Source organism: Prionailurus viverrinus, chromosome B1 (genome assembly GCF_022837055.1).
Source record: "Prionailurus viverrinus isolate Anna chromosome B1, UM_Priviv_1.0, whole genome shotgun sequence".
Classification (NCBI taxonomy): Eukaryota; Metazoa; Chordata; class Mammalia; order Carnivora; family Felidae; genus Prionailurus; species Prionailurus viverrinus.
This window is the reverse complement of record NC_062564.1, coordinates 66,721,895-66,744,136: the sequence shown is the minus strand read 5'-3', so window position 1 is coordinate 66,744,136 and position 22,242 is coordinate 66,721,895. Positions and strand designations below refer to the sequence as shown.

Here is a 22,242-nt window from a genome sequence, read left to right as displayed (position 1 = left end):
AATACTACTATCCATAAGGTTGTCAGTGACTGCAAGTGTGAGAAGGTGGGGACTAGTTATGGTTTCAAATTGTGTGGTCTGCATAGACTTCATTTAAAAAATGCACATTTAACCAAAGAGTTGAAGGAGGTTGGAACTGGGCCTGGTGAGGATATAGAAAGTATCTTCAGGCAGAGAGAATAGCCAGCTGCAAAAACTTGCTATATTTAAAGAAAAAAAGCACATTAAATACCTGGAATGGAGTTTGCAAGGGAAAGAACAGCAGGATAAGAAGACACCACAAAATCCGAACATTTAGCATTTTGAAGGGCATTTGAAAGACTGACTTTTAATCTGAGTGATTAAAAGGGGTCACTATAGGATTTTGTAAAGTGTTTATTTATTTTTGAGAGAGAGAGAGAGAGAGAGAGAGAGAGAGAGAGAAACAGAGAACATAGGGGAGGGGCAGAGAGAGAGGTAGACACAGAATTCCAAGCAACTCCAGGCTAACAATGTGGATTTGAACCCATGAACCGTGAGATCATGACCTGAGCCAAAGAAATCAAGAGTCGGATGGTTAACCGACTGGGTTTATTCTAGGTGCCCCAAGGATTTTAACAGAGTAGGGACATGGTCTGACTTCATAAATGTGAAGTTAAGGATACACAAAAATAGGAATAATCATATTAAGTGGGAAATACTCAAAAATGAGAATAATATTTCACAGATCTCTACCAAATGTTTACACAAATTGTGGAAAAAATGTTAGAAGACAGAAGAGCAGCATAAAAGTCTCATGGCATCCCTGGATGCATTTCAAAGTGACAGTCATTACAGGTGGTCAAGGAGCTATCCTCTGCAACCAAGGACACATAACCAGGAAATCTATGGAATTAAGACTCTGAGAGAAGAAAGATCCAAGATGAAACATGCTAAAGGAATCTAGGCATGATAATGATGGATCATGTCTGGGCAGAGGTTTGATATTGTTCTAATGGAAAAATAACCTCTGAGTGGGATTACTCAATCAATAAGGAGAAGGTGGATAATATTTGTTTGAACTGTGAATGTTTTTGGCAGGTTCAGATGCAATATTTTCAAATCTCTCACTGAGACAGATCCCACAGGACAACATATAGAGAAATACATGAGAACAAAAACGTTTGGGCCAGAAAGAAGAGAGCAATAAAAAAGAAGGAAGACACTTATTTCTAGCATACCACCCTGCCAAAGGAAAAAAAAAAGAAATAGTACAAATTAAGAAGATAATGAAGTCGGTGAACCTTCCTGAAATAAATAATGGAAGAACTAAGAGAAAGAGAGCAGTAGAAGCAGGGGAAAGTGTAGCAGAAATACATATAGCACAGGTCTACAATCCTTCTAAACTGAGGAAATGACACGTCGTAGAGCTCCTGGTGAAGTTTAGGTCTGCAGTAATCCCCTGAAGGCACAGCTCTCAGAAACATTAATCTCAAGTTTAGTTTCAGAATCAGCTAAAGGATATATGCCAGCTGAGACCAGGCCTTATGGACTTGGTTTCACAAATACAAAGAATTCCGTGGGGCTCCTGTGTGGCTTACTAAATTAAGTGTCTGACTTCGGCTCAGGTCATAATCTCCTGGTTTGTGAATTCGAGCCCCACATTGGGCTCTGTGCTGACAGCTCAGAGCATAGAGCCTGCTTCGGATTCTGTGTCCCCCTCTCTCTGCCCCTCATCTGTTCACTCTCTCTCTCTCTCTCTCTCAAAAATAAACATTAAAATAATTTTTAAAAATGCAAAGAATTCCATTGTGACACTGGGTCCCAAAATGCCTGTTCCTAGAAGACAATATGATTATCTTAAATGTTTTCTATACCATTTGATCTTTCTCCCAGAAAGTTTATGAGCATTATGCTCTTGTGGCAAAATCAGGCTAGGTGCACACTAAAAGTATTCCCCTTTCTTTCTGAGCCCAGAACCAGCTTATCATTCTCAAACTCCCTTACAAAAGAATGTATAATTGTGAATCCCAGCAAGTGGGCAAAAGTGCTATCTGCTACAAGTGCTACCCTATAAACCTCCCACACAATCCTTCATGTGTTGCCTCTTCTGTTAACCACTAAAAAAACACACAGAGGATCTAGTGGAGGACTCACAGGCTTTACGGAAGTGATTCTTAAACTATCTGTGATTGGAGGTTTGTTTTCTTCAATCTCTACAGTTATCAGATAATAGAATCCTTTCCATAGATGATGTAGAAATATGCAATTACTACAATTTTTTTGAACTTACTAATAATTTCTATACTTTATCTTATGGATAGGTAACAGATGACAGATGACAACCCAGCAATAGCACTACTAGGTGTTAACCCAAAGGACACAAAAATACTGATTCAAATAGTTCACAGACTATAACAAGGACATGCAGTAGCATAGCCTTACATAATACTCTAGTGTGCTAGACATAGAAGGATCCTGGATTACTGAATGCATCAAACAGAGCCCCTCTACAAATCTGCGGTTGGACTGTGGTAGAAATGAAAAATAAACTTGATAAAGATATGATGTTGGTTAAAATGATGTAACAGAGCAAAAATACAGTCATGGCTTCAATAAGATATAAATTCTGATATGTAGTCAATATGAGTGGCTTGATAGTACATATAATAGAGACTCAAATACAGTGGTTTAAGCTAAATATAAGTCCTTGTAGATGGCCAAAGGATGGTTTGGTAACTTGATCTTGTTACAGAACCCAGTGTCGCTGACAAAAATTACCACAGGTTTACTGGCTTAAAGTAACATTTCCAGAGGCCAAAAATCCAAAACCTATTTTAGTGACCTAAAGTCAAGATGTCGGGAGGGTTGGATCATTCTGGAGTCTTAGGGGGCAGTCTGTTTCCTTGCAATTTCTGGCTTCTTGAGACCACCTGCATTCCTTGGTCTAAGACCCCTTTATCAAATCATTCCAATCTCTTCCTTCTGTTATCACATCTCCCATTTCCTTCTTTGACATTTTTGCCTTTTTTTTTGTATGGGAATCCTTATATTTACAACACACCTGGATAATATTGCCAACTCAAGATCCTTAACTTCATCACATATGTAAGTCTCCTTATAAGCCATATAAGGTACCATTCATAAATGCCAGGGATTAGGATATGAATATCTTCTGTGAAGACATTATTAAGCCTTCCACACCCAGGGACCTTCTATTATTTTCTTCTGCTAACTTTTAAACATTACTTCCTTTCTCTAAATTGAACATCATTCCTCAGCTACCACTGTCAGATCCATATTCCAATAAGCAAAAACAGAAAAAAAGATAAGGGAAAGCACATAACCTCCTTTTTTATGGTAAAATCCAGATATTAAATACATTAGATAGTATCACACTCCATTGGCCAAAACTCTGTCACAGGATAATACTTAGCTTCAAAGAGATCTGAGAAATATAGTTTTAGGTGGTTAGCCATGAAGGGCTAAAATTGGGCCTCTGTCACTAAAGAAAACTAAAGAAAATTAGGTGGTAGCTAATAGTCTCTTCTTCACACCTAGTCACAAAATTAACATATTTTGGGGTGGGTATGATCAATCATATATTTAGCCTTGAATATTGAGCCTTGAAAAACTAATATAGAAAGATTCATAACTTGCCACAGCCAAAACAAACCTTTTTTTTCTTTTATTGTTATTAATTTATTTTATTGTTATTCATCCTCCTCCCTTCATATACTGAGTACCTGCCATCCTCTTGGTAGAATTAAGTACTGGACACTGAGAACAAACAAGTAATACCTGAAATTTCCAACTGTATTTCATATAGTGTTGATGCTGTCAACATTAGCCATGTCTACTAACTTTCAGAAAGTTTATACACAAGGGTCATAAGAAAACTTGCTTTTAACTAATAAAACTTCTCAGTCTTTTTTTAAAAAATGGTTCCTATGAACCTTCTTTCACTGTTAGTGGGAAGGCAAACTGGTGCAGCCACTCTGGAAAACAGTATGGCGCTTCCGTAAAAAGTTAAAAAAGGAACTATCCTACAACCCAGCAATAGCACTACTAGGTATTTACCCAAAGGACACAAAAATACTGATTCAAAGGGATACATGCACCCCAATGTTTTTAGCAGCACTATCAACAATAGCCAAATTATAGAAAGAGCCCAAATGTCTATTGACTGATGAATGGATAAAGATGTGGTTTATATATACAATGGAATACTACTCAGCCATAAAAAAGAATGAAATCTTTCCATTTGCAACAATGTAGATAGAGCTAGAAAGTATTATGCTAAGCAAACAAGTCAGTCAGAGAAAGACAAATACCATATTATTTCACTCATATGTGGAATTTAAGAAATAAGACAAATGAACATAGGAGGAAAACAAAACAGAGGCAAACCAAGAAACAAAACTCTTAACTATAGAGAAAAAACTGATGGTTACCAGAGGGGAGGTGGGTGGGGGATGTGTTAAATAAGTAATGGAGACTAAGGAGGGCACTTGTGACGAGAACTGGGAGTTGTATGTAAGTGATGAATCTCTAAATTTTACACCTAAAGCTAATATTACAATGTATGTTAACTAACTGGAATTTAAAAGAAAAAAATAGAGGAAAAAAAAGTTCCTCTGAGATTTAAGGTCATGATAGAAAATGTATAACAGATAAGTCCTCTGCCATAGATAAATAGAACAAATATGAGTGGTGCTTGGGTGGCTCAGTTGGCTAAGCATCCATCTCTTGATTTCGACTCAGGTCACAATCTTGAAGTTTGTGAGTTCAGGCTCCACATCAAGAACTGTGCTGATGGTGCAGAGCCTGCTTGGGATTCTCTCTCTACCTCTCTCCCTGCCCCTCCCCCACTTGTGTGTGCTCTCTCTCTCTGTCTCTCTCTCTGTCTCTGTCTCTCTCTCCCAAAATAAATAAACATTAAAAAAAATAAGAAACAACTGCTATCAAATGCTGGGAAACCACCAACAGAAGATCATGATCCCTGAAAGAAGAGAAAAAAGAAAACAAATGAGGTGGGTTTATAATTGCCTCAACTTTCTGCCTAGAAACATTTAAACTGATTCTAGGAAGAGGAATTGAAGGGTCTTGCTATAATAAAAGAGACTGGAATTAAAGAAAGCTTGAGACCTGGAATTTGTAGGGCAGATTTCCAAAATTGAGAGAAATATGTAGAGATAGAGATCTACAGGTATCTGAATAGGTGTCTGTTGGGGATGAAACTCCATAAAGTAAGGCAAAGTTCAGTGACTATAAAAAGAACTACAACCAGGGAGCTATAAATATAAAGTCTTCAAGAGTTTACTCAAGGATAGGTGTCATTTGAGTTAGATTAATCAGACTCTGAATGGAGAGACCTAATAGAAGAAAAAAAAATTAAAGGAACCCCATTAAACACCTCCTAGAGACCCCAGAAACACTATATCTTGGAAGGATAGTGAAATAAACCCTAGTGTGAAGGTTACTCTAGATATACTCAAATAGAATTTTTTAAAAAAGTGTCAAAAAAGATCTAACAGGTGTGCAGGTAAGTTAATGCCAAAGCAGCACTTCTCAAGAACCCTGCAAATCTCTCTCACCAATTCCCATCATCAAAAAACAAAATAAAACAAAACAAAACAACAACAACAACAAAGACAGATGTAAGAAGAAGAAGGAAGTGTGATTCATATGCAAGAAAAATATTGACGAATAAAGACAGACATAACATTTCAGAGGTCATGAAGTTAGTATACAGATTTTTAAAATATCTGGTATGGATAGGTTCAGATACTTAAGGGGAAACATGAACATAATTAATGAGAAAATGGAGATTATGAAAAAAACAAATGAAACTTCTAAAATTGAAAAACATATTATCTGAAATACATTTTTAAAAATAGTTTGGTTGGGCTTAGTGGAAGATTATACATGCAGAAAAACAGAATTTTGACTTTGAAGTCAGAGCAACAGAAACTATCTAAACTGAAGTATAGCGAGAACAAAGCATGAAGAGGAAAACAAATAAAACAGATTTTAGTGGACTATGGTAAAATGTCAAGCAGTCATGCATATCTGTAATTGAATTCCTAATGGAGAGAGAAAGCAGAAATCTACTTAAAAAATCGCCAATTTTTTGCGGCGCCTGGGTGGCGCAGTCGGTTAAGCGTCCGACTTCAGCCAGGTCACGATCTCACAGTCCGTGAGTTCGAGCCCCGCGTCAGGCTCTGGGCTGATGGCTCAGAGCCTGGAGCCTGTTTCCGATTCTGTGTCTCCCTCTCTCTCTGCCCTTCCCCCGTTCATACTCTGTCTCTCTGTCCCAAAAATAAATAAACGTTAAAAAAAAAATTAAAAAAAAAATCGCCAATTTTTTTTCCAAATTTGTTGAAAAATATATATTCCAAAGTCCAAAAAGTTGAAGAATCCCTACAGGATAAATACAAGTAAAGAAAACAAAACCAAAACATGTTAATAATTAAATTGCTGAAACCCAGTGAAAAATTGAAAATTTAAAAAGCAGCCAGGTTGTGGGAGGCAGGGAGGAAAGACTGGAAATATAACTGACATTCCTTTACAAACTATACAATCCAGAAGATAATACAACAACTTCTGTAAAATGTTGAAAGAAAAACAGAAAACAAAAACTGCCTATTCAAATTTCAATATCCAGTAGAAATATTCTTAAGTGAAGAGAAAAAACAAAGGCTAAGACAAACAAAGCTTGAGAAAATTGTTAAAGGATTTTTTGTAATGTATTTATTTTTAAGTAGGCTCCACACCCAGTGTGGAGCCCAACACGGGACTTGAACTCATGACCCTGAGATCACGACCTGGGCTGAGATGAAGAGTGGAAAGCTTAACCGGCTGAGCCATCCAGGTACCCCAATGGATGTTTATTAGGCTAACGGAAAATTGAGAAATTTGCATTTATGTGAAACAGTGAGGAGGATCAGAAACTTAAAGTAAAAGTTTTGTCTCTTGTTTTTAAAAAATAATCTTTTTGAAGGATATTTACTTATTAAAAGCAGAAATAAAACAATATGTTGTAGAGTTTGTAACATACATAGAATTAACTATTTGACAATATTATCACAAAGGATGGAAAGGGAGAGGTCAAAGATTTCTGTTTTAAGGTTCTTCTTTCAAATGTGAAGTAATAAAATATTATTTACAGATACATGGTGATAAGTTAAAGTTGCATATTATAAATATAGCTTACAGCTGCACTTAAAAAATTAAACTAAGAGGTATAGCCAATAAGCCAATACTGAAGATAAAATAAAATTCTAAAAGTTATGCAATCCAACAGAAGGCAAAATACAAGGAAATAAAGAACACATGTGACCATTTGTAAACAAAGAGCAAGATAGTACATTTAAATCTGATGGGAATTAGATTCTCATCAGATAAAGATGTAGACATTATATCAAAGCCATAAACTTTTCAAAGACCTCTCTCATCAAGAGGGAACAAAATAAGAAATAAGGGAAGAACTTGACTCCTGGAACTTTACTTGTAGTTAAAACATTTGGACTTTCTTTAGACTTTATGTTCCAGGGCAGAAGTCTTCAATTTTGGACATTAATTACTTTAAACTAATTTCTTTGAAACTTTAATCTTTAAAGTTTTATGTATCTCTGGGAATTTAATAATTAGATTATATATATTAAATTTTGAGCATCTATATGCTCTTGCTATTGCATAATTGTAGTATATTGATGCCATGATTTAATCTAGTTGCAGAAGCTCTGAAGAGCTCTATTGAATAGTATAACTGGACATAATTTAGCATGGGTAAATGATAGAGACAGAGAATTTTCAGACTCTGGAGTTAATGAATTAGTGTAATGTTTTACCATATTTCAAAGACTTCTGGAAGCAAACATATGGTGCCTACCAGTAGCTATCAAGGGCGAGCTACCAAAGGGCAGCAATTATTACCAATAACAATTACCTTAAAGTAAAAATATTCCCCAACATGAGAATCCCCAAAAAAGCACCTCTGAGAACAGAATTTAGGTTCGTGTTTCCTATTTGGGGATGTGATCCCAGGAAACACAAGTTAGAGACCAGGAAAATAAGATGGAGGAAAGAAAAATAGCAAAAAACAAAAAGCAAGCAAACAAAAATAAATGAATGAATGAATGAATGAATACGAATCATGTAGACTGCATCTCAGAATCTTCCCCCTGAGTGAGTGGGAAGCTGTGATTCTTACCTTTTGACTTGTGTCCCTCACTGGTTAAAGATTGTCCTGGGAGAGATTAAATCCCTGGCACATCTAGGCTGCCTTGAGTACAGCTGGTAAAGCCCCCCGTATCAAATATAATTCTTAGGAAGAGTGGTTTGGGACTGGCTCCTGTAGTATCAAGGCATCAGGGGACATCCACCACAGCTGAGGTGGCCTGGGTGGGCTTTGGGCAAGACATCAGTACCATCTGCTGCCAGGCCTCATGAGAGGGATAACTGATCTGATGCATGGCTGATCCCACCCCCTAAGAGACAGACATTTCCCAAGAACACTGTGAACTTAGTTTCAAGTCAAAATTAAGGGAAGAAAGCTTGAGTATATGAGGAAGGAACACATATTCCCACTTCCCATTTCTCTAGGGAATAGCATTTCTAGAGCAGTAATTCTCCAGCTACATCATCTGAATCATCAGGAAGGTTTGTTAAAACACAGGTCACTCTCCCTCATGCACAGAACTTCTGATTTAGTACTCGTGGGTGCACCCTAAGAATCTGCATTTAAAACCCATTGCTGAAGGTGTTCGCCCAAGAACCACAGAGAATCACTGAGCCAGAGTAACCTTCAAGACTCTTCTTTCTCTCATCTTTTCGTAAGTCATAGAAGAAGGAGGAGTGAGAAGGGGGAAGTAGGCCTCTTACCACCTGCTTTCTGGATCTTACTGCTTGCGGGAAGGTTTTATTCCCATCTGCACTTTGGCAATACAGAAAGTTTGGCAGGGAAGGCTGTCTGTGACTGGAGGAGGAAGTTCAAATCTATGATGTAAGAAGAAGCAGGCCACTGTTGCCCAGACCTAAGCCACTTTCTCTAAATAGCTTTGTCAGTAAAGAAGGTGATGCTTCCATATATACATCTGGCTCTAGTGTCTTTCTTTTAGAGTTTTCCAAACTTTGAAGGAGAAAAATGGGGTGTTCTATATAGACATCTTATAAAACCAGCAATATTGTGCAGACATTTCTGACATGAGCAGGAAAAAAAATCCAATTGATATTATGTGTGAGGTTTTAAATAATAAGAACAAGAGAAATAACAGCATACATATGGGTCTACTGTGAATATGGACAAGCTTTTTGCCCAGAGGGTAGTGTAAACACTGAATGACTTTTAAAATTTCAAACATTCTGTATCATAAGCTGAAGATCTAAAGACGATTCGCTTTATGTAAAAAGAAAAAGAAAAGCATGAAATGAATTCCACTGGCAGAGTCAAGCTCCTTTGATTTATACATAATGTTTCTTCTGACAAGGACAGAGAAGCACTCTCATATTTCAATAATCTAATTTTGCATTGTTTGAAAAGAAACAGGGCTATTGATAGACTTATTTGGCTTGCACCCTGGGATATTTAAATAGACTTTGCACTTCAAAAACACTCTTTCACAAATTCCAATAACTTGTGGTATTTTCAGAGCTTTTTATGGTAATCAATGATATATTTTATTTTTATTACTAATTGAAAGATTGTTCAGACAAATATGTTAAATTTTCTATGAAAACTTAATTTTCTAAAGGCCTTTTTAACCTTTTCTGAAAAGTGGATGAAGAATAGAAAACGAGTTAAACCAGTTTAGAGATTTATTGGATCTATAAATGTGCCATTTGGCTAATCCAATTTGCATTTTCTTGCATTTTCATTGTATTTTTCCAGTGTCACAGCTCATTTCCAACTATTCTTTTGGTATTGGTCTATAACAATATTCTGAGTGATCTCAAGTTTACTGTACTTATTTATACTCAAAATATATGTTTATAGTTATTATCCCAAATATAAAACACCATAAAATCAAAGGAAAGCAAACCACCAAAAAGAGGAGAAATCACTTGTTTAGCAAATCACTTGTAGGGTTGTTGTTTTATAGAGAATATTACTATTTCTAAATAATTTTATAAAGTACCATTGTTCTATTACTGTTTTTCAAAATGTTTTGACAGACCATACATTTTTTTATAACAAAGATGGCTATTTACCTACCCAATATTTATTCCTCTTGTAAATAAGTGAAGTGTTAATTGTTGTGGATGTAAAACAAGAAGGTCAAAGAAATATACTTTAATCTCTGCATTTAGAGAGGGTCAATGTAAGTTATTGTTTATGCTTCCGTTGGTGTTATTTCAAAAGTGCTCTCTCTTGGGGCACCTGTGTGGCTCAGTCGGTTGAGCGTCCGACTTCGGCCCAGGTCACGATCCCACGCTTTGTGGGTTCGAGCCCCGCATCTGGCTCTGTGCTGAGAGCTCAGAGCCTGGAGCCTGGACCCTGCTTCGGATTCTGTGTCTCCCTCTCTCTCTGCTCGCCCCTGCCCCCACTCTGTCTCTCTGTCTCCCAAAATAAACAAATATTAAAAAAATGAAAATAAAATGGCTAACATTTAAAAAAAAAGTTCTCTCTCAGATGTTCTCTCAGGTGTTATTTTCCTTCTTTCTTCCTTTTTCCTTGTACTATGAACATGATGATTGCAATTTCCACTGCCATTCGGAAAACATGGGATGACACTGAGAATGGAAACCATTTCTAACCACAATGGGGGAAGAATAGGATAATGATGATGACATTGTGGAGTAGCCATTTTGAAGCACCTCATCTGAACATTTTTTATGCATTAAAAAACACACTGGTATCTTCTTTAAGCCCCTGTCATTTTGGTTCTCTGATATCATGCCTGAAGGTAATCTCTTACTGATATACATCTAATACATTTTCTACTTAGCTTCTTGGCTTCTTCAAATAGGTTTAAAAATTAAAGATGATCCTTGAAATGCACTTATTATCTTCCCTCATTGATAAAAATGCGGTAGAACAAGGTTTTGATCTACTCTTGTTGGTTTTGATGAATTAATGTTATTCTTCCCTTTGTTTCTCCTTTTCAGCTAAGCCTGGAACTGGCAAGTTAGATTTAGAACAGGTAGCTCCCTAAACACCTATCAAACCTTAGTGATTCACACGTTCCTTTATATAAACTTGACCTAATTAAAAGTGTTTCTAATAAAGAGAAATTGCCATATGTCTTAAGAGAATGCTTTGAGTGGGGCACCTAGGTGGCTCAGTTGGTTAATCATCTGACTCTTGACTTCGGCTCAGGTCATGGTTCAGGGGATCAAATCCTATGTCAGGCTCTGCACTAACATTGCAGAGCCTGCTTGGGATTTTCTCTCTCTCCCTAGAGACTGACCCTTCCCAGTCTCTCCCTCTCTCTTTCAAAATAAATAAACGTTAAAAAAAAAAAAAGAAAAGAAAATGGGGCCCATGGGTGGCTCAGCCCGTTAAGCTTCTGACCATGGCTCAGGTCATGATCTCTCAGTTGTGGAGTTCAAGCTTCGCATTGGGCTCTGTGCTGACAGCCCAGAGCCTGGCACCTGCTTTGGATTCTGTGTCTCCTTCTCTATCTCAGCCCCTCCCCCACTCACACTCTGTCTCTCTGTCTTTCTCAGAAATAAATAAACATTAAAAAAAATTAAAAACAAATGCTTTAAGTGATGGTATTACATTTCATTCTCTCTAGTACCTCCTCCTGGTAGTATTTGATCAACTTGGAAACACCAGTCAGGGTTTCATTTCATTTCACATTTTTCATGCTTTCACTGCTTTCCTCATCTACCACTTTCCTTACCTTACCACTTATTCTCTGGTCCATCATTATAATCATTCTTTTGTAAACTTGTTTAGTTTCCTCATGCCTGTTTCTCTCCCAGTTACTCACCTGACAAAATAAAATGCAGGTTAAACCCAATTCCCTTCTTTTCAGGATTGCAAACTCACAGCCGACCACAACTGAAGGAAAACATACTAATATATATCACCTCGAGAACACTCAAAGATCTGCCAACATTCCAACTGCCGCCTGCCATTTCTATCACCCTCCTGCCCTGCAAGATAATTGTTTTCTACCTCTTCCTCTCCTCAAACTGAAACTCTCACAAACTCCTTGCTTTCAATAGTTGGTATTCCCGACTGCACTGAAAAAATCCAAGCAATGCAAAGAGGATTATTTCCTCATGCTCTCTCCCTGAGCATCTGTTCCCAAACAGTCTGTCTTGCTCAGTTTCAACAGATTAACTATTCATCTTCCAAAGACCAATCCTTCCATTTCTGTACTAATCACATCAACTTTTTAAAACCTTGACTACGGCAATTTTCCCTTTTTTCTCTTAAATGATCTGCTTTTCATCTTTTACCATATTATTCACATCAGCAGAAAAGATTACCATATCTGCAATTTTTATAAGTTCCCTCCCCCTTTAACTCCACATCACTCTCCAGCTACTGCAGAGTTCTCTCTGTTCACTTTCAACCAGTGTTCAGCAATAATAACATCATTTTCCCTTTTTCCAAACCCCATGCCTTCATAAAAACATTTATATGAAAGATTCTGAAACAGATTAAATGTAGTAGGAGGTAATAGAAAGAGATGGGTTTTACTCGCAGGTTCAGGGATCTGTGTTTCTAGAAGAGGGACAGCATTAGATCTCAGCGGCAGTCACTGCTAATATTGAATTCCTCTAAATTAATTCATAATATTGAGACTAATGGTCATGGCTCTATTGCTGAGACCTCATTGTTCCTTTATTCCATTATTCCATCTTCAGAAAAACCTGAGATCAGAGAGTAAGCAGTTCATTCACAGGAGGGGATGAAGTAGGGAAACTGCATTTCTCCAGTACTGCTCAGGGCATATCTTGCAACATGAAAGCCTGCAGTTTGGCTCAAAGTCTTGTTCCTAGGCTTCCCAGCTGGAGCATGGCAAATGAGTAAAGTTGTCTGAGAAGTCTGCTTCAGACATCAATAAGGAGCAGAAACTCCTAAAGAACAGTCATTTGGAATGATTCTCATGCCCGACCATGCATTACAATTACTAGGAAGCTTGACAAAATGCAGATTTCAAATCAACTTCCATAAAGTGCTGGTAGAGTCCAGCGTTCTACAATTTTGATAATTTTTTCATGTGATTCTGATACAGCTAGAACATGAACCATGCACTACTTTTGATACTAGAAACCTGACCAGTTGGTCCTTAGACTGAGAGAGTGAGTATAGAAGAGAGAACTAATTGTTAGCCAAAACAAAACTGGAGAGTCTCCAACAAAACAAAGATAACAGCTCAGAGCATTTGTCTTGTCAAATAGGCCATTAGTTTGCAAACAATCACAACAAAGAGGGAGGAAAGTACCAGATTTGCAACAATAGCCATTTCCCCAGGAATGCAGCAATTAGAGAACATCACCTAGGCAGACTTGTTCTGTCCTCTCGAGATTGTATATCCTCAGGTAGATTGTATCCAAAGCCCAACTCCAAACATCTGGACCACTGGGAATAACATGCATAACCTCCCTTGTACCTTGTCTGCCCTCTTCACTGGCTTCCTTGAAGGTTGGTTTTCAAGCCTTGACCCACGTTCGTTAGTTACAACTGGGTTTACATTAGAAAGCAAGGCCTAGATCTGCTTCTGTTGAGTGCCCACAACAAACCATAAACTCTCCAATCTTTTCAAAGTTTTTGCCAATATTTTAAAATTGATTTCTCAGGACACACTTACAATCACAAGGTGCTCATTCTAAGTCTTCTTTTCTCCAATTGTTAACCTCAGCTACAAGGCTTAATCCTCAATAGGAGTATTTATACTCATTCTTAAAGTGACCCCATCAAGCTCAGATTTATGGCTTTTAATACAGTTTATGCACATTGATATTATATAAATATACAACTTGGGCTGACACCCTCCTCTGATCTCCAAACTTGCATACTAAAGACTTGATTTCCATTTAGAAATTGTATTGTCCAAAAAAATATATATTAATTTCACTCAGTCTCCAAATGTGTTTCTTCTATATTCAGTTTATGTCACAAGGATATATGTAAATGTTTCAAATTTCTTGGGTTTTTTTTTAACTCTCTTTTATATTTACATGCCATTCCTCAATAATATCACCAGATCTACTTTCAAAATATATTTCAAATTTAACCGCACTTTACCTTTTCGTCATTAACACTATATTTTAAGCCACAATTATCTCTTCCCTAGACTATTAAAATAGTTTTTTTAAACAGATCTCAGTGCTTCCAGTCATTTTAGAATAAATCAGAATATGCCACTTCACACACTAAATACTTAGAATGGGAATCCACATATTTAATTAAGTCCACAGGGTTCCACATGATCTGACCCCAGACTACCTCACCAAGCTCATATCTGCCACTCCCCTCTTAATTCAAACCAATCACACTAGCTGAAAAGCCCACTTAGTTTCTGTCTCCTTTTAGTAAATCATAAAGTAAATTAACATATATATCAGTATGGAAGTAAATTGGTATGAATTAATGTGTCATACATACCATCCTGTATCATCAATTGAACTAAATAGCTAAAACTTGAATTAAATTAAAAAAAAGGCTCTGATTATAAGAATAATATCAGCTTACATGGCAAATGTCCAAAGTCATTTAGTTAATTATTAAAAGTATAACATTTGCTGAACATAAATAGCAGTTTTTTATATCATTAATAAGATCAACCAGATAATCTGATTACAATTTTAACATGCTTAATATTTTGTTTCTAAAAGGTATATGGTTGCCTACCTGTTGATATTTAGAGCTTAAAAAGTAATTTAAATTTCTTAAGCTTTAATTTTCCAATTAAAATGAGTTACTCTATAATGTTTCAGAATGAGAAAAGTGGTACAAATTTATAACATTTACTCACTCAACCACCCCATTTTTAAAAATTTATTTATATTGAGAAAGATAGAGAGCACAAGTCGGGGAGAAACACAGAGAGAGGGAGAGAAAGAATCCCAATCAGGCTCCACACTGTCAGCATAGAGCCCGATGAAGTGCTTGAACTGACAAACTATGAGATCATGACCTGAGCCGAAGTCAAGAGTTGGATGCTTAACTGACTGAGCCACCCAAGTGTCCTGCACTTTTTTGTTTGTTTTGTTTTGATTTCAATTAAAAGGTTTTACATTAACAATAATTCCCAAAAGAAAACAAAACAAAGCTTATACTTTGCCAAAACTCAAAGAAAATTGAAGATTTACCTTCCTAATCAACTGTGATATTCTTTGAATATATAGTGAAGCATAAAACAATAATAGCAACACCATATTTCTTACCATTTACTTGGAAGATGTGAGTCTGAAAGACTTGTTCATAACCATCTGCATAGCAGGTGTAATTGCCCATGTGAGTTGTGGTAACCTTAGTAATATACAAGGACCCATCATCTCCAAAGTCCTATAGAAATAAAATAAAATGAAACAAAATGAGCTGTTCATATTTAAAATGTATTTGAACAATTCACTTAAAAAAATAAACATGTACTCAGGAGCAAAGTAAATAGACTAAAGTATTGTTTTTAAATTATCAAAATATCACTGTTAGTCTTTATAGGGATGGAAGACCTATAATTATCATTTCTCAAGATATGGTTTGTTTAAAAAGTGTAATTTCACTCATACATACAGATTTTTTAGTACTTATTTGAATTGTATGAGTTTAGATATAAAGTCAATTTCCACATATTTTTTTTCTAATTTAGCTTACAGCAGTCTCCCCTTATCCATGGTCCTGTTTTCCCCAGTTTCAGTTACCCATGGTCAACCAGAGTCTGCAAGCAGATGATCCTCATGTAATATCAAGAGGTCAGTAGTAGCCTCACACTAAATCACAGTGTCTACATCATTCACTTGCTTCATCTCATAACATGAGCATTTTATCATCTTACATTACAAGAAGTATGAGTATGGTACACTAAGATATTTTTAGAGAGACCATATTCACATAACTTTTATTATGGTATATTGTTATAATTTTTCTATTGTATTATTAATTACTGTTGTTAACTCTTACTATGCCTAATTTATTTTTTTTTCAACGTTTATTTATTTTTGGGACAGAGAGAGACAGAGCATGAACGGGGGAGGGGCAGAGAGAGAGGGAGACACAGAATCGGAAATAGGCTCCAGGCTCTGAGCCATCAGCCCAGAGCCTGACGCGGGGCTCGAACTCACGACCAGACCGCGAGATCGTGACCTGGCTGAAGTTGGAGGCTTAACCGACTGCGCCACCCAGGCGCCCCCCCCCTTTTTTTTTTCAACGTTTATTTATTTTTGGGACAGAGAGAGACAGAGCATGAACGGGGGAGGGGCAGAGAGAGAGGGAGACACAGAATCGGAAACAGTACTATGCCTAATTTATAAATTAAACTTTATCATAGGTATGTATGTATACGAAAAAACATAGTGTATATAGGGTTTGATACTATACAAAGTTTCAAGCAGCCACTGGGGGTCTTGGAACACAACCCCTGAGGCTGTCCATTTTTAATTAATAAATAGGTAAAATGACTTGTTTTTATTTGTAGCTAAAACAAATAGCTCTTAACTATATTCTTTACACTTATAATTGTCCATTAATTTTTATATCCTTTAGTTATATATTTACCCAGAAAAGAGATGATGAAAGCAGTATGGTCTCAGAGATAAAATTTATAGCTATATTGATAGAGTACAATTTTTTAAAGCCCAGAAACAATCAATAGAGTAGAGCAAAATAACCATACCATTTCAAAACTGTGGGGGCAAATGTATGACCATTTTGGAAAGAAGAAAGAAAAAACAAAATCTCACAGCGTTTGTCAAAATCAAATCTAAGAAGCACCTCTGGAACAGCAGAGTAAAGACCAGAAAATCTTTTCTTCCACAAAGGCAATGAATACTCTGCAGCAATCGTCAAAATCAACTTTTTCAGAAAGTTTATCTATTTGGAAATAGATAAAAAGGGCTTGCACCAAACTATAGAGCATTTACTCCAAAAAAGTAGTTGAATCTCAGTAAGAACAAAGAAATTTGTGGCATCCCTCTCTCCACAGCTTCATGGATGCCTTGAACCACCAACTTTGTAATTCTGCTATCTGTGAAAACCATCATCCTAGCAGGCACCGGAGGGGGAAGAGCAGGCTAGGAGCTCTTCCAAGGTCCCATCCCCAGAGAATTGTCACCATTTGACCTATCTAGCAGCCCTTTGGGAACTTCCATTTTTCTGACTTTGTTTGTTTGAGCAAGGCTTTGAGTCCTATCCCAAAGGTCTGTATTGAAAAGAAACAACAGCAATTGTTTAACATTGCAGCTTCTTGTGAAGGATATATTAATGGGGATAACAACAGGTGTACCAAAACAAAATAATAGAAAGTAAAAGAAACAAACAAAAACTTAAAGGGAAAGTGGGAATGGGATGTCAAGAGAAGGATATGAACAAATCTACATATTTCTGGGAATTTAGAAGTCCATAAAAATGTGTAGGACTGTGTGCATGCCCAAAAGAGATGTATTTTCTTTACATTTTAGAATTAGGGAAAGAATCCCTAATCTCTCATCTCTGATTGATATTGAGGTCCTGTGAGGACAGAAAGTGAAGGCTAAGGCAGACTTGTAACTGCCTGTGGGAGCATTCAGTTTATAGCAAAAAGCAGAAATATAGCCCCTTGGCCTAGTCTGGAAGACTTATTGATTCAATACATTTAATTAAATATCTGTTCAATCATTAGCTCACCACTACACTGAGCAAAGGTTTCAGTGATTAAATATAGCAAACTCAAGGAGATTGGATACATTATACTTCATCAAAATTAACAACATGTGCTTCCCAAAGGATACTATCAAGAAAGTGAAAAGATCTCCAACAGAATGGAAGAAAATATTTGCAAATAATTTACCTCATAGGAGTTTGTATCCTCAATGTATATATTTAAAAAAAACTGTTACAATTGAACAATAAAAGGGCAAATATTCCAATTAAAACAATGAGTAAATAATTTGAAGACATACCTATCAAAAAAGAATTACAAATGGGCAATATTCACATACTAGTATAATCAGCATCATTAGTCATCATATACAAATAAAATATTTTTTATTTACAAATACAAATAAAAACCACTATGAAATACCACTTCACACCTGCTAGGATGGCAAAAAAATATATAAATCAATCAATCAATCAATCAATCAATCAGACAGTCAATAACAACCATTGAAGATGTGAGAAAATTGGAACCTTCCAACATTGTTGGTGGAAATATTAAATGGAATACCTACTTGGGATAACAGTTTTAGCAGTTCCTCAAAAAGTTAAACAAAGAGTCTAACATGTCTAACAATTTCATTTGTAGGCATATATCCAAAAGAATAAAAATAAATAAATAAAAATGTATGTACAACTGTACATGAATGTTCATAGTAGAATTACTTGTATTAACCAAAAAGTGCAAACAATTCAAATACCTATCAATTCATGAATGGATAAACACAAAATGATATGTCTATATGTAATAGAATATTATTTGGCTATAAAAAGGAATAAAGTACTGATACATATTATAAAATAAATTACTCTTGAAAACATTACACTAAGTCAAAAAAAAATGAAACACAAAAAGCTACAAATTGTATAAGTGTATTCATATGAAACATCCAGAATGCCAAATCCATAGAGATAGAAAATGGCTACCAGGAGCTGAGCAGAGGGGTGATAGGAAATGAGTGCTAATAGGTTGGATTCCTTTTTGGAATGATGAAGATATTCTAATCTTTGATAGTGATTATGGCAACACAATATTTATTTACTTATTTATTTATTTTTGAGAGAGAGCACATGCAAGAGCGAATGGGAGAGTGGCAAAGGGAGAGGGAGAGAGATAATCTTTAACCGGCTCCACATGCTCTACACATAGCAGGGAGCCCAACATGGTGCTCTATCTTTTTTTAATTTTTTTTAATGTTTATTTATTGTTGAGACAGAGAGAGACAGCGCATGAGCAGGGAAGAAGCAGAGAGAGAGGGAGACACAGAATGTGAAGCAGGCTCCAGGCTCGGAGCTGTCAGCACAGAGCCCAACGCAGGGCTGGAACACACGGACTGTGAGATCATGACCTGAGCCAAGGTCGGACGCTTAACCGACTGAGCCACCCAGGCCCCCCTGGTGCTCTATCTTACCGCCATGAGATCAAGACCTGAGCCAAAATCAAGAGTCAGAGGCTTAACCCACTGTGCCCTACAGGTGCCCTATGGCAGTACAGTTTTGAGAATATACTAAGAGCCACTGAACTCCATATTTTTCAAAGGGATTAAATTTATGGTATGACTATATTTCAAAGCTGTTACTAAAAATAAGTTATATATGGAATACTTAAATATAAAATATATATGTTAAAATAAAACTATATATAATTTTAGCTAATATAATCTTTATTTACTTTAGGAGCTCCTGGGTCACTCAGTCAGTTAAGTTTCAGACTTTGGCTCAGGTCATGATCTCACCATCCGTGGGTTTGAGCCCTGCATCAGGCTTTGTGCCAACAGCTCAGAACCTGGAACCTGCTTTGGATTCTGTGTCTCCCTGTCTCTCTGCCCTTTCCCTACTTATGCTCTGTCTCTCTCTCTCTTTCTCAAAAATAAAATAAAAACATAAAAAGAAAGAATCTTTAATTAGTATAAAAATTTAGAAATCAAAAAAAGTGGGGTGCCTGGCTGGCTCAGTTGGTTAAGTGTCCAGCTTTGGCTCAGGTCATGATCTGTGGTTCCAGCCCCAGGTCAGGCTTTTGTGTTGATAGCCCAGAGCCTGGAGCCTGCTTCGGATTCTGTGTTTCCCTCTCTCTCTGCCCCTCTGATGCTCATGCTCTGTCTCTCTCAAAAATAAATAAACGTTAAAAATGTAATAAAAAATAAATGTTTAGAAATCAAAGAATGACCAATATCCTTATGTAAAAAATAAACACTTCTGAATTACAAAACATGGTAAGCATTAAAAGAAAGAAAATGAACCTCAAGTTATCTATGCAAAATATACATAAAAAATACATTTTAATCCTCATTTATGTAACAGTTATTATATGTCAGATACTGCTCTAAGTAATTGATAAATATTGATATATTTGGTCCATATAACAAGCCTATGAATCTGCTAAAGAGAATCTGTTAAATTCCTGCCACGTTATAGCAGGGGATATTAAAATGTTAAGTAATCCCCTTAGTTTCTTTTGGCCCCTAATTAGTAGAACTAGCATTTGAAGCCAGGTAGGCTTACTCCAAGGCTGTGCTTTAAAACCCTCCACTATGCTGCCTTCCTTGTCAATCATAGATTGAACTAGAAATAAGGACAGGACAAGAGAACAAAGAAAAAATTCAAGATAAAATGCCCCAAAAAAGGAAGTCAATTATACCGTTAAGTTTGAAAGGGCCAGATATATAGTGAGAGCACATATGGAAAAGGAAGAAGGAAAGCTGATAGATCTGAGGCTTAAGTCAAAAGATAAGAGTATTTAAATAAGCCAACAACTGTGTCTCTTCCTTTTCTCAGCAGCAGAAAAGGAGGATGACAAGAAGGGTGCTGTTGTACTCATTCTTCTCAGGATGCAATTGACCAATTTTCAACATCTTTTACTACAAATATTATTAAAGTGTTTTTTTATACGTGTGGTGATGATTAGGATTTACCCTTTAAGGATTGCTTACTGTTTCTTTCAACTTTTAACTTTGGAGTTTGCTACTTTTCATGTTAATTCCCCAATTTTTTAATGCATTGTTTATCTTGTAATTTTGTGTGGAATACTGTAGTTTGGATTTTTTTTTTCATTCGTTACAGCAGCTTTATGATAAGAAAGACTTTTTTTTTTCATTCTGATATAAAATAAATATTTCCCAACATTTCTTTCTCATTTCCTAATGTTTGTAAAATTACATTTAATCCTGTAACATTTTATTTTTATTTTATTTTTATTTTTGTGAAGTAAGCAATCACCTTTACATTTTACCTAAACCGTAATTAACTGTGTCAGCAGCATTTGGTTGGGAAACTCCATGGCCCATTAGTGATTTTTTTTTAATCCTTGTATTGTTAAAATATCATAGTACCCAGTGACTTACGAATATTCATACAGCAGTGCTTCAAAAACATACCTTGTATGTTTCTGACTTTACCTATATTCAAACCATGTGCATTTCTTTTAAAAATAGATTCCCTGTAACTGATTCTCATACAGATTGATTGCAATCAAGAAAATTACTATGAAGCTTTTGAATCTGGGCCCGAAAATAATGAAAATGTACTCTTAGTCAAGAGAGAAAGAGACAGAGAGGAGACAGAAAGAGGGAGTGAGAGAAGGAAGAAGAATAAGAATGTGAACAAGGAGGAGAGGGTAGAGGAAGGGAAAAGGGAAAAATAAAGAGAAACAGTGGCAGGAAAGAAGGAAAAAAATATAGTGTATGCTCTGGCAATCACATTATTTAGCTGAATAATAATATTTCTTTAATAACTGCCAAATAAAATTAAACCCTTCTACATTATATAAGATTAATCATACCACATATCTATAGCTGCCAAGCGGAACTTTCATAAAGCTACAGGGGAAGGCTCATGACCTGCACAATAAGAGAGGATTTGGAACTTGATCCTCAACAAGAAAGTCGCTGTGTGATACACATATGTGATAAAACTCCTTGCATTACTGCAGGCTGCCTTTAAAAACACTGCTCACTCTTAGTGCAGGGCACTTTGGCTAGAGAATGGAAATGCCAAACATAAAGACAGAAGCTGTGATTCTGGTTAACACTAAGGCAGATAGTTGACATGCGGCAGGATAAAATGTGGGAAAGCCAAACTTCTGTAGAAATCAATTAATAATGGTTAGAGTTACAAAATATTTTGTGAAAGATTATGATCCAAAAGTAACAATTGATAACCTAATATATAAGAGTAATATACCCAGTGTGCGTAAGGTGACAGGGAGGCAGGGGGGCATGGTCCTGGAAGAAAGATTCATCCCAAGCAGAACAAATCACGGAGACCAAATCAGAAGAGAAATGAATCCCTTCACTGAACAAGAATAGTTGGAAATAATTGTAAAAGCCCAAAGAATATTTGATATTTGTAATTATTTTTATATTTCTATATCCCAGACTGTCAATAGGTATTTTAAAGTATATTTTCAAACAATCTTTTTTAAATCTCCATAAAATCTGAAATAAACAACTTTTCCATGTATTGTTCCA

The 22,242-nt window shown here is 36.2% G+C and overlaps 1 protein-coding gene across 6 annotated transcripts in view; it reads right to left on the bottom strand.

Moving 5' to 3' along the window:
* The window catches only part of FSTL5 (follistatin like 5), a 1,137,298-nt gene that overhangs the window by 172,635 nt on the left and 942,421 nt on the right, over nucleotides 1-22,242 (bottom strand). For all 6 annotated transcript variants that reach the window (XM_047857444.1, XM_047857446.1, XM_047857448.1 and 3 more), the window contains exon 9: nucleotides 15,310-15,430. In XM_047857444.1, the coding sequence (XP_047713400.1) occupies nucleotides 15,310-15,430 (121 nt within the window). The remainder of the gene's footprint in view (nucleotides 1-15,309; nucleotides 15,431-22,242) is intronic.